At 33.5% G+C, this 13949-nt stretch overlaps 2 protein-coding genes across 2 annotated transcripts; both read right to left on the bottom strand.

The window, feature by feature from the left end:
* Positions 1 to 2490: 2490 nt before the first annotated feature.
* Positions 2491 to 3435, bottom strand: LOC113424058 (olfactory receptor 14A16-like). Its single transcript, XM_026685661.2, has one exon. It carries the CDS (start codon positions 3424 to 3426, stop codon positions 2491 to 2493), a length of 936 nt encoding a protein of 311 aa, XP_026541446.1. The 5' UTR covers positions 3427 to 3435.
* Positions 3436 to 8678: 5243 nt separating this feature from the next.
* On the bottom strand, positions 8679 to 9605 carry LOC113424057 (olfactory receptor 14C36-like). The gene has a single exon (XM_026685659.1). It carries the CDS (start codon positions 9603 to 9605, stop codon positions 8679 to 8681), a length of 927 nt encoding a protein of 308 aa, XP_026541444.1.
* Positions 9606 to 13949: the final 4344 nt, after the last annotated feature.

Below are 13949 nucleotides of genomic sequence, written 5' to 3'. Positions count from 1 at the left end.
ATATCACTGTTCCTTGTGGCAAGAAACTAATCAAATATAGACTGAACAGACAAAGTCCAGAAGATTTGAACTTGCAATAAACTGGAAAGAGTAATTTAAGAATTGTGCATCTATGGAAAATTCTGCCCTATATAGTCTAAATATTAGTCTGACTAACCCCTTACAGTTATACTGTATCATTTTGCAATTCTGGATAGAGAAGTTAATGTTCATTATTTTAATTATTTTGTTTTCTCCTAAGATATAGCAAAACACGCACACACGCACACACACACACACACACACACACACACACACACACACACACACAAAGAGAGGAATAATATTTTGATAATTGATCCCAAAATATTCATAAATATCCAACTATTCATCCCCCCAAAAAATTGTGAATTTGAACAAAGTTTCTCATTCAAGCCAAAACTTGCCTCTAAGATATAAAATATAAACTTACTTACTTCTTCCTTCCTATCTACCCTCCACCCAACATCATAATAATATTATTGTAAGAAATGAAGGAATATTAAAGATATTCAAGAACAGGGGTTGAGCTGCAGGGAAACTCATTGGAGACAGCTGGAATATGTGTCTCATAAATAATGAGTTTCTACAAAGATCATTGTTATCTTCTTACTGTTTAAATTGGAAGCATGATACTTGCAGGTTCATTTTTTAAAGTCAGTCTTTATTTGATTAATCGGATGCCATATTCTTACACAAATCTATTTGCACCTTATTTGTACACACACACATTTCACAAAGAAACAGAATCATGTATGAATGTGAATATATGGGTGGGGAGAGAGAGAGAGAGAGAGATGGAGATAGACATTCTATGTCATAATTTACTTACACCTGAATGGCAATCTCATCAAGAGAAGGATGTTCCTAATAGGAAATCTCGGAGGCGAAATATAAATTATTTGAGAACCAGTTCCACCAATGAGAATATTACCTGGCTGATACCACTCATGTGGGATGTGGATAGGTTTATTTATTAGACATATTCTGGTGTCTAATTTGCATGCCAATGGAGGCAATTTGAACAGAAATAGCAATGGTCTAGACATCTGCATAGCAAAATGTCTGTGTTGATATAGTCTGTCTTATGCTCCTCTACCAAATGTAGCTGATAATGCCAACAGACTTTGAAAGGAACATTGTCTCCTTCATCTTTATTTCTTTAGCTTTGCTATATAGAAACATGATGCCTACAAAATGATCTTTCTGTCTATCACTTCCATGATAATGTATTGTGGGTTTGTGTATACATACTCAGAGTTGCTTGCTTATTTATTTAACTTCTAAATCAGGGGTGTCCAACCTTTCACCTTCCCTGGGCCACATTAGAAGATGAAAATTTGGTTTGGGCCGCACATTTAAATTAAATTAAATTAAATTAAATTAAATTAAATTAAATTAAATTAAATTAAATTAAATTAAATTAAATTAAATTAAATTAAATTAAATTAAATTAAATTAAATTAAATTAAATTAAATTAAATTAAATTAAATTAAATTAAATTAAATTAAATTAAATTAAATTAAATTAAATTAAATTAAATTAAATTAAATTAAATTAAATTAAATTAAATTAAATTAAAGCAGGAGGTGGCGGGGCGGGACTTTTGGGCTGCGGCTGCCTGCCTTTTCTGTTGCTCGCCTCGCCCGCCTCGCGCCTGCCTCTCCTCCTCCTCCTCGCTGGATCTTTCATGAAGGTTGGGGTGGGCGTTGGGCCGCATTACGAGGTGACCTGGGCCGCATGTGGCCCGCGGGCCGTGGGTTGGACAAGCCTGTTCTAAATACTGATTATCTTTATTAAGATAATTGATTCTGCCTCATTGGGATTTGTCTAGTATTATTTCTAGCAAATATTAGTAAGGTATTTTTTTTTAAATTTCTATTCATCAGCTTTATACTATGGAGGCTTCTCCATCCCAGCTTTCCCAATAAAGTACTCTCCAATCCAACTCAAATAAACCTCAATATGTCTATTGCAAATCAAGATAAGAAGGAGATGGTGGTAGCAATAATAATGATTACAATAATACTTGTTGATAAGAAAGGCAAAATGTCTGGATAGTGGATGTGGCAGTACCTGGAGGCTGCCGAACAGAAGAGACAGAATTGGAGAAGATAACAAAATACAAAGACTTGCAAATAGAAATAGAATGACTGTGCTGTCCACCCATTGCAAAATCTTTATTATTTTAGCCATGTATATTTCAATATTTCAAATAGAAAGAAAGCAGAGCTTTATTTATTTATTTATTTATTTATTTATTCATTTATCTATCTATCTATCTATCTATCTATCTATCTATCTATCTATCTATCTATCTATCTATCTATCTATTGTCAAATATTGATAACACCATCATTGAATTTGCCATGGGCCATCTTCTGGACCAATCTCTCCTACAAATCTTATACTGTCCCCACTCAGCTACCTAATTAGGGGTTATTTTCATGTCATTATAAGAATGTTCACATTCAACCCATAAATTCTTTTAATTTCTGTGATATTTTCAACACAGTTCTTTGAATATCCTTATTCCTCAAACTATAAATTATGGGATTAAGTACAGGTGGCAAAATTGTATATAAAACTCCAGAAATTAAGTCCACCTTGGGGGAGGAAAGTGACTTTGGTCTCAAGAATGAGAAAACAGCTGTGATAATAAACAAGGCAAAAACAGTGAGATGGGGAATGCAAGTTGAAAAAGCTTTGTGTCTTCCTTGAATTGATGGAATTTTCAACACAGAAGAGAAAATATAACAATAAGATGTCAAGATGAATGCAAAGCAAAATGAATTCACACTGAGCCCAATCAGGAAAATTAGAATTTGGTGACCTTTTGAATCAGTACAAGCTATCTTTTGTAACTGAGGCATGTTACAGAAAAACTGCCCAATCTTTTTGAATCCACAAAAGTTCCACCTGAAAGTCAAACTGGTTTCTAACACTGCATGAATCAGAGTGGATATCCATGCACTAGCTGCCATTTGGATGCAGGCATTACAGTTCATAATCAATCTGTACTCCAAAGGATGGCAGATGGCAACATATCGGTCATAAGCCATGATAGTAAGTAAGAAAATCTCTGCCCCAACAAATGTAATAACTAAAAAGACCTGTGCAACACATCCCGCATAAGGAATCATTCTGTTGTTTGTAACTGAAACAGCTATTGCTTTGGGAAGTGTAGTAGATATGTAGCAGATATCTACAAATGATAGATTGACCAAAAAGAAGTACATGGGTGTATGAAGATGTTGATTGAGGACCACAGCTGAGATGATGAGAAAATTCCCCACTATTGCTGTTAAATATACAAAGAGAAACATCAAAAAATAGAAAAGTTGCATATCATGGTCATCTGAAAACCCCATTAGGAGGAAATCTGTCATTATGGATTTGTTGTCCATTATACTTATTTCAGTATATCTGTAAAGAATGGGTTAAAATAGTTATTGCAGCATAACATTTAAGAACAATGTTACTAATAAATTAATAGTTTGCAGTAATATCTTCATGGAAATATTAATCATACATATTATTTTGTAACAATTTGTTACTCAATCTACACAAGTAAAGTTTGTAATATGTTTACATTTAATTATTTCCCTTTTTTAGGTGTTCTTCCACAGGTACATCAAATCCAAACATCATCTTTAGCATCCTACACCACTGGGTTATCTCTCTCCCTTTTTGAAAAAAACCCTTTTCTTATGAAATGATTTTCAAATAATCAGTTCATATGATGAACTAAAAAGCTTTGACTGTTTTTTTTTAAATTTGAGTGGTTTATGGGTCCCTTTGTTCATCTGTACTGCATCCATCTTCTCATTTCTCCATTCAACAATGCAAGAAAACCTTACTAGAAATACATGTTCTGTGTTCTTACGTGTATGTTTAGGTGTGTGTATGTGTGTAAAATTTAACAAGTTCTAAGTTGTGCATTCTTTCACACGTGCATTTTCTATACTTCTGAGTTTTTCCACATATCTAAATTTCTTTCTTTTTCTACCTAAATCCTTTCATTAAATGAAAAAGTAACTTACCAACAATCATTTTCAGACTTGTAAAAGGATTTGACATATATTCTCTGTTTTCAAATCGCTACATTAGATATTACTACTCTTCAGTCATACGATTTCCTCCATTCTTGTTAGAAAAATTTAAAACTTTAAATCTGTCCCAGTTAACATGTATAAAATTGCTCACCTCTGCTTGCAGTCAACACTTCTAGAAGATGAGATGTTTATGTGCCTGGGTTTGTTTGTATATATTTTATATTTCAAAAACCAGCAGGAATCAGGTCTATTCCCTAAAGTGTTTGAGTTGCATCATAAAATTGCACTTTGAAGATGGCTTTGAAGTTTGAAGTTTTCTAAATTAAACACTAAGCAGTTCTTAATCTGAGAATCCTTCAGTGAACCCTCTCTCTCTCTTTTTCTTTCTCTCTCTTTTTTGTATTTCTAAGAAAAAGGAATCTGATGTCCATCTTTTGAAAAGCATTCTTTAGTGGATTAGAAAAATGTAATAAATTAATAATACATTTTGGGTGGATCAATTTTAATTTCAGATCCATTGAAACCAGCTCAACATTCTTTAGGACTTGTTTCATATTTCTTAACTGCCCATCTACCACAGGTGAACAGAGGTTTTATTTTATATTATTTTAAATTGTTTGGTTTTTATGAATAAGTCTGAATCCAGAGGAGGAAAAAGTTGAGGATTAGGATAGAGATGAATCGTGTTTTTCAGCTAAGAAGTGCTATTAGCAGGCTTGGATTTACTAGAAATAGAAGTGAGAAGAAATAAATTCAAGCAGAGGAAATAGCGCAAGTTGTGTAATAGTAGCAATTGGTTTCTTTAAAGCTTCTGGATAGAAGTACACTGATGTCAGTTTTGATTAACCCCAAAGGTGTAAATGTAGGATGATTAATAAAAATATATGTTATAGTTGTTCCAATGGAAGAAGATTCCCAAATTATTATCTAGGGTTTTTTTTCTTCTAATTCGTGTTGCTATTGTTATTAATGGAATTGTCTCTATTTCTGAATATTATAATTTTTGAATTATTGAACATGGAGGAAAGAAAAATTTCTTCACAAACAACCATAGTGTAGACATTTACAATAGCGTGAGATACATTTATTTATTTATTTATTTATTTATTCAAGCAATTATAAGATTACAGGTATAAGTATAGACATAGTTATGAGTACATGAAATGGACAAATATAAGAAAAATAAAAAGAAACAATAGGACAGGGACAGTAGGCATGTTGGTGCACTTATGCACACCCCCTACAGACCTCTTAGGAAAGGGGTGAGGTCAATAGTAGACGGTCTAAGATTAAAGTTTTTGGGGTTTGGTGAAGAAACCACAGAATCAGGTAGAGTATTCCAGACATTGACCATTCTGTTGCTGGAGTCGTATTTCCTGCAATCAAGTTTGGTGCGGTTAACCTTGAGTTTGTATCTATTGTGTGCTCTTGTGTTGTTATGGTTGAAGCTGAAGTATTCATTGACAGGTAGGACATTACAATGTATGATTTTATATACTATACTTAGATCGGAGGCATAGTAATGGAGTCAGGGAGAGATGCGTTGAGTCATGTTTCACAGACAAATATAATGTCGAATTTAGCCGTATTTAGTAAGAGGAGAAATTCAGGTATTTTATTTACAAGGTTTCTTGCATTGAGTAGCTTTCATTTAAGGCCAGTTGTGGTTGGAATAGAGGTAGTTTGGGGCATGCATGCTTAGTTTTGAGTGATGTTGGATTGGATGGGGTGGGGTTGGATGCAGAGTTGTGGGTTGTGTGACTTTCGTTTGATGCCATCAGCACGGTAGTCAATGTACAGGTCCTTTTCTCCATTGTCTCGTCGGTTTTTGAGTTCTGCGCGGAATTCACGGGAGTGGATTCTTTGCAGTATGGATAAGTCTGGTCTTGAGCAAAGTTTTTTATAGGTGGGATTGGATTTTGCAATGGCTTTTATTGTAGGAATGAATATATGTTTAATGGACTCATTTTTGCAAACAGCTCTACAAAATCTTGGGGCCACAGAGCCATCATTGTATTTGTACCCAAGGCCATCTCTGGTTATTTTAATGATATCTTCAGGAGAGATGTTTGTTGTATTTGAGTTGCTTATGATATCATGAACTTTGGTGATGTCATCTGAGTTGTGGGTTGTGTGACTTACATAAATTTACTTATATAAATTAAGGCTTTTTAATTGGGTAATTTTCAACATTTGGAAGCTAAACATCAATATCATGGGACCGGTGTGATGTAATGCTCAGTAACTGCATAAAGGAAAAACCTTGGGAGACTGGACAAAGAGACACAGCCAACGGAATGGTTAAATAAGAGATATCAGGGTCTACTATCTGCAGTTTGGAGAGTGGGTGGGGCAAGATGCTCAGAAGGGCCCCTCCCTAGTTTCTTGGGCTATGAAGGAGAAGCAGGGGGATTGTACTTTTATAGTGAGATAGGTGGCAGATTTAATGAATAAATAGATAAAATAAAGTAGAAGTAGCACATCTAGTTTTGTTTCTTCTCTGGTTTACCCCACAAAACTTTATTAAGGGGCTTATGTTTTCCTGAACTAAAATAAATGGCTTTGCAAAATATGTTACCTTTCCTAAACTGATTGGATTTCTAGAAAATAGAAAATTATCATGATGAGCAGATTTTATGTCTTCCAATATTTGCTTCCTCCACCAGAGATTTCCTGAAGTCTGTATTAGAACCAACCAACATGGACAAATTCTCAACAGCTGCTTGGCTGGCCCACAGCATGCAGTGCAACATTTTCTACAGTCTGCTCAGAACCATTTATTCTGGAAGTTGCCTTTCAGCAAAAGAATGTTCATCTCAGCCTTTTTCTCTATTGTTCTCCATTAAGAACCTACTCTTAAGCTTTTACCAAGTTGTACAATCTGAGAAGGGCTCTAAAATAGACCAAAGCAGGATAATGTGTTTATTTAACTTTAGTTTTAGAACGGAGGGAATTAGTTTGAGATATTTGTTTCTGACACTTTTGTAAAGTGAATATATCCTTCAAAGCTGAAGCATGGTATTTACCAAGTGACAGATATGTGTACCCTCCAGAAATTTCTAAACCACAGACTCTTATCATTGACCATTATATGGCTGGTGAGAGCTGCTTAATGAAGGTTTGTGGTATAAGCTAGAGTAAAAACAAAACCAGACTTTGATTGAAAATGATTATTTGCACAAACATGTTATGTATGTGAAACCTGTTAAGGGCAGCTAAGCATCAATATGGTAATATTTAAAATGGTCTGCTCACTAGGTAAAAAGGTACAGGAAGATCTGCCAGAAGGCTGATTAACATACTGGTATGAATCAAGACATGAGTAAATTGGAATGCTAATAAAAACACTCTAATGTACTCATATCTTGATTTTTTCTTCATACTATTTCAGGGGTGTCAAACTCGAGGGCTGCATCAGGGTTGTGTTTGATCTTGGAGGGCTAAGGTGGGCGTGGCCAAGGTGGGTGTTGTCAGCATGACATGACTTGTGTTGGGGGCGCACCTGTGGCAGCCTGAGCGCTCTGCCAATGAAAACAGAGCTCAGGAGGGCTGTACGTGGCCCTTGCAAGCTCTGTTTTCACTGGCTGAGGCATAGCAAGCCAGTCCTTTGCTGTTTCCAGGGCATCCCCGGGGGCCAGATCTAAGCACCCTGCAGGCCAGATCTGACCCCTGGACCTTGAGTTTGATACCCCTTTTATCCTCCACTTCAAACATCGGGATATTTTTCACAATAGCTCAAATGGCTGTTTGCTAGGGTCCCAGTGATTATGTTGACCACTGATAACATGGTCCCATGTCTATGATCATTGGACACCATTCCTTCCTTTATGAATCCATCATGATAGTGTTTTATAGGTGACCCTATATACATTAATTTTATTTTATTTATTATTGTTTTTCTTTTAATCTGACAGACTATTAGTGAAATTCCATTTTTACAGGATTGGCAAATCAGAATAAGAAATGAGAAATTGGATCTAGGATTTTAAAAATATTATTAATTGATGACATGAAGAAACAGTCATTCTCTCTGAATTGCACAGATAAACATCTGATCAAAATTATCTCAATACATACTTGAATTCAAACTTTATCAAAAGAAGATACATTGACAGAGAGAGGCAGAGACAGAAACATAGAGAGAAAGCAAAAGATTTAAATAAAAACATATTAATTAGATTACTATTTTTGGATTTCTAAATTTAACATGAAGCTTTAATTATTTATTATGAATCACAGATATTGTTCTGTTTCACAGAAAAGGAATATGTAGTGGATAGTTGTTAGACCAGAACTGGGGAGTTCCAACTGTAGTGCCTTCCATTTGGAAAGTTCATCCAATCAACCATTCTCTCTTAGCCAAACATACCTGAGAGCATTGTTGTGGGGAAGAACAGGAAGCATGAACAGATGGGGTTTACATTTAGTAACTAAATAATTGAGACATTAAAAAAGCTATTAACTCTCTGAATACAAAAAAATCACCCTCAAATTAAAATCAAGTTATTTCAATCAAACACATTAAATATAAAGAAATTATAACTGCAAATGCTAAATCACAATTAATTAGTTAATTTTTAATAAGATCAGTGACTGCAAAAATTTCATGTAATTCTTATTTTTTTCAGTATTTCCATAAGAGCCTTTTGTAGGTCCTTGTTCCTAAAGCTATAAATAATAGGATTCAAAACTGGTGGCAAAGCTGTGTATAGAACAGCAGAAAGCAAGTCCACAGAAGGAGTAGAAAGTGATTTGGGTCTCATATAGGAAAATACAGCTGTGATGATAAATAAAGAAAAAACAGTTAGGTGGGGAGTGCAGGTAGAAAAAACTTTATACCTGCTTTGAGTTGTTGGTATTTTCATCACTGCAGAGAAAATATGAGTATAGGAAGCAACGATGAATGCAAAAATAAAAGAATCCAAAAAGAATGCAACAAGTATCACCATTTTACTGACTTTTGTATCTGTGCAAGAAATCTTTTGTAATTGAGGAATATCACAGAAATATTGGCCAATTGCATTGGACCTACAGAAGTTTAATTTAAAAGTCACACTAGTTTCTAATGCTGCATGGATCAGATTACATATGAAGGAGATTGCTACCATTTGAATGCAGGCATTCCAATTCATGATCAGCATATAATGCAGAGGACGACAGATGGCTACATAACGGTCATAAGCCATGAGAGTTAACAGAGCAAGCTCCCCACCAACAAACATGACCATTAAAAAGATCTGTGTGACACATCCAGCAAAGGAAATCCCTTTATTGTTTGTCAATGAAATAACTATGGATTTTGGAACTGTTGTGGAGATGGAACAAATATCTAAAAGGGAGAGGTTGACTAAAAAGAAGTACATTGGACTATGAAGATTGTGCTCAACAGCCACTGCTATTATAATGAGAGAATTCCCCATTAAGGCTGTTATGTAAACAATAAGGAACATCACAGAATGCAACATTTGCAAATCTGGATCATCAGAAAATCCCATCAGAACAAATTCTCCCCCTGTAGATTGGTTGGACATTTCATATATTTGATTCCTGCAGAAAGTAGTTAAATTAGTTAGTGAAGAATATAATTTTCATAACATTTCCCCCTCCATTTTATAAAATTTTCATCTAACAATATTGGAATATCAATAGTGTGTCCCATAGACAAGAAATTCTAATGAACTTTCATAAAAATCACTTATCTGTTCACTTATAATTCTCACTATCAGTACTACTGCTTGTAATTAGAAAATAAAATTATTTTCTGAAATGTTTAATATTAATCAACTTGGCCCCAGGCTGGGACAATTTTACAGTTTATTCATGTAAACAATATAATTTATTTGTACAATGCTTGTACTATTCAGAATTCAATCTGTTTGAAAGATTAGAACTTATTTTAAATAAATTTTCTATAGTTATGTGTAAGTGAGTCCAAAAGGAAAGTTTTAACTCATCACTTCCATATTATTATACTTTAAATTCTAATTATCTCCTTTATATTTTAAATACCACAATTGATTGTTTGCATTGTTACATTATTTAAGGCAAAGGTTCTCAAAGTCTTCAATTTCTATCCCTGTTTCATTATTACTGTTAATTAAATAGTATTTATTCAATCATTTTCATATAATAAAGAATTGGGAGTGATGAACAATCTGAAATATCAAGGGCTCAATGAGCTGAAGAGATTTGTGAACCTCCTTTTCAGGAAATATGAACGACACTTATAGAATTCTTATTGCATTATGATTCTAGCACTGGGAGGCATAACATTTCTAATGCTAATAATATTTTATAGAAAGAAGTATGAAATGTATTAAATATTATTGCAAACTCTAAATATAATAATCTAAACTTTTACACCACTATTAGGATAGTTCTGTACATTAGACAACAGAGATAGCATACCAATATCATAACAATGTTAAAATATATTATAATATTATAAACAATATTACAATGTTTATTTATTTAATCATTATTAAGTATTATTATTGTTGTTATTGTTATTATGAATTGGTACAAAATATTAGTAAATTACTATTCCAGTAAATGGCTCATATTCTACTCATATCTAAAATACAGCATTATTTAAATTTAAATATTACAAGTTTACTGTTAATAACTGTTAATAATTACATTAAACCCAATGTTACTTTAAAATATGTTGAATATCCTTAAACATTGGTCAATCTTGGTTATAAATCAAAAGGATTGTACTTACCTGTGTTGTTCTGGAAGATCAATGAACCATTATTTTTTTGTTATAATCTTGTGCATTTATGTGTAGCAGAGAACAAGAAATATTTTGTTACTTTTTGTTGTTTTTCTACCATACACCAGAGAGTCATTCATTGGGGATCACCACAATTCCACGAAGAAGCATTGTTTTTCCCACTGATCTTGGGAGCTACATTATGGAGTCACACAGTTTCTTAATGGCACAGCATTTATTAAACCATGAAATAATATCATGGACTCTATAGACACCAACTTGTGGTTCATTGTGTCACATTTAGGTAGATTTTCACTCCTTCTATTCTCTAGCCTAAAAAATGTGGAACTTTTAATGAGGAAAATAGTAGAACTCTGTGCTCAGTGCAGAATTTACTGCAGCATCAAAAGAATCTCCCCACTACCACTGATGTTGATAAAATAAATTGTAGGGGAGGAAATTAATAGAAATAGCATTTAGTATTATATATTGCCTCATAGTGCTTTATGGCACTCTCTGAGAGCCCCAACAATCTGGGTCCTCATTCTACTGATCTCGGAAGATGGGAAGGCTGAGTCAACCTTGAGCTAGTCAGGATTGAACGGCTGGATGTGGGCAATTAACATGCAATACTACATTCTAACCACTGCACCACCATGGCTCCTGGGTGGATTAAAGCAATCAGACCTCAGGAAGGAGGTAGATATTGACAAACTGAAAACTATGATGAGGGCAGGAATTCCTGCCAATAGGAAATTAGCCATGCCCAAGCTACAAACTTCCAGAGGAATCTCTATAACACAGCTGAGAAGATTTGACATCTTTTGTTCTTTTGTTAAATATCAATAGATCACCCATTGCACAAAAGTAGAGCTGAGCCAGGAAGAGAAGAAATTATTCCTATGGAATAGTCTTGAATATTGATAAGTGCATAACAATCTTCTAATAGATGCTGTAGTAACATAATAGAATCAATAATTATTATTAATCTATGTTTCTTATTTTTTAATCAATTATTACTGTTTAACTTTTCAGTTAAGTTTAAGTTTAAAGTTTTAACTTATTCTTCTGAATAACTGTCATTGTCTTCACTCCCAATAAATCTTCTTTCTGGAATATTGCTAAATATCTAAAATAGTTTCATCTCTTTGTATGATAAAATTCAAATCATATTCACATGACATTGATTACAATTCCATCTCTTCTTTTATTTATTTATTTATTATTTATTTATTTATTTATTTATTTATTAACATCCTAGTAGTCATGATCTTTCCTGGGATCAGATTAATTTTCAGATTAGCAACTTGAATATGGCTCTTAATAAAATACGTATATTCTACAAAGGATAGGAAGATATTGAGACATTCTCAATTTTGTGTTATGTTTTTCAGAAGTCATTGTCATTTTATAACATAGATCTTTACCTACAAATCAGCAATAGAGTTTCCCATGTTTCCCATTACATTTTTTCTATAGATTATCTTCTTTTAATTGTAAAATATAATTCATTTTAGCAAAAGCAGCAGTTTCAACCAATAAGATTTACCTCAATGCTACACTTTTTATAGGATTGATTCATTTCTTTTTCATCCTAGATACTGTTACCTGTTAGATTTGTACTTAATCAAATTTACTTTAGAAGACAATGCATTCCTGTATGTAAATATGACCCTTATTAAAGCAAACAAGATGGTGTTTTGGAATTCTTAATTGTTTTCTGTGATTCTTCAAAGAATTGCTCCTTGGAGACTTTCTTTGTCTCACAACATTATGGAGAGTTTTATTAACAAATAGACAATTTGCTAATATCTTTTACATTACTTTCTTCATTGCTGTGGTAACTTCTAATTTTTAATATTTACATGGGATCCACATTTGCATAAGAATGTATTTTGGAATTATTTTTAAATACCTGGAAAGATAGAAATATATACATGTTATACATGTATAAATGAATAAATAAATAGATTTGTATGCCTCTTTATTTCTAAAATTGCATCTGAAGCAGTCCCACTTGACTGCAGTTAAGTAAGGAGTTGGACAAAAGGTAAAATACATACAAAAAAACAACAAATATTTTTGATTCTGGACACTTGGAAGTCAACTTGGTTTTCTTTACATGATCACAAACATTTATGAGAGGTGAATAAAACCCACTAAAGAGCCATGCAATTCTCAAATACTATGTATTGGAAAAAGGCAATTATGATATGAAAGCCTGTTTGATCTTTAAGGCATCAGGCTAGTCTGCCTTAGCCATGAAAGCCAGCTGGGTAACTTTGGGCCAGTTACTCTTCCTCAACCCAACTCACCTCACAGGGTTGTTGTTGTAGGGAAAATAGGAAGAGGAAGATCCTATTTGTAAAGGTAATAAAAGTGGGAAATAAATAAAGAAATAAATATGTCAGTTTATGTGGGTGTATAAATATTGGTTGTACAAGATTGACTCATCCTTCCATCTTTCCTAGGTCAGTAAATTGAGGACCCAGATTGCATATTACTAACTCTGTAAACCATTTAGAGAGAGTTGTAAAAGCACTGTGAAGTTTAAGTATATGCTATTGCTATTGTTATTTGTAGATGATGAAGATTGGGCAAGTATTGTTTGTCTGTGTGTCAATAAGAGGCACAGAAAGGGTCTTATTTATCCACAAATCCCACTGAAGGGCTACCAATGGCTTCAGAACAATGCATCACTTCATCTCGAAATTCTGGCAAACATTGAGCTTCTCTGCTTCAATAATGTGAATCAAAACATAAAGATAGAACCATTTCACTTCAGTCAAATGGACATTTTCATATACAGATAGGTCAATGGAATACCATTGAAAATGTTAATTTATTTTTATTGTTATTTATTTTATTTTTGTCACTTGCTTACAGATAATAGGTATAAGTAAAAACAGTTATGAATACATGGATACATATAAGAAAAATAAAAATAAATAAAAGAAACAATAGGACAGGGATGGTAGGCACGTTGGTGTGCTTATGCACGCCCCCTACAGACCTCTTAGGAAAGGTGTGAGGTCACTAGGAGACAATCTAAGGTTAAAGTTTTGGGGGTTTGGGGAAGAAATCCCCAAACAAATCTAAAAATCTAAATCTTAGAGTCAGGTAGAGTATTCAAGACATTGACCGCTCTTTTGCTGAAGTC

This window comes from Notechis scutatus, chromosome Z (assembly GCF_049901735.1).
Source record: "Notechis scutatus isolate UNSWTSFEM ecotype Mainland chromosome Z, rNotScu1.2, whole genome shotgun sequence".
Taxonomy (NCBI): Eukaryota; Metazoa; Chordata; class Lepidosauria; order Squamata; family Elapidae; genus Notechis; species Notechis scutatus.
The sequence above is the reverse complement of the archived record's forward strand: the minus strand, read 5'-3'. Positions and strand labels throughout refer to the sequence as shown.

Excerpts from the sequence above, each read along its gene's own strand:
- LOC113424057 (XM_026685659.1), bottom strand. The coding sequence starts at position 9,605 with ATGTCCAACCAATCTACAGGGGGAGAATTTGTTCTGATGGGATTTTCT.
- LOC113424058 (XM_026685661.2), bottom strand. The coding sequence starts at position 3,426 with ATGGACAACAAATCCATAATGACAGATTTCCTCCTAATGGGGTTTTCA.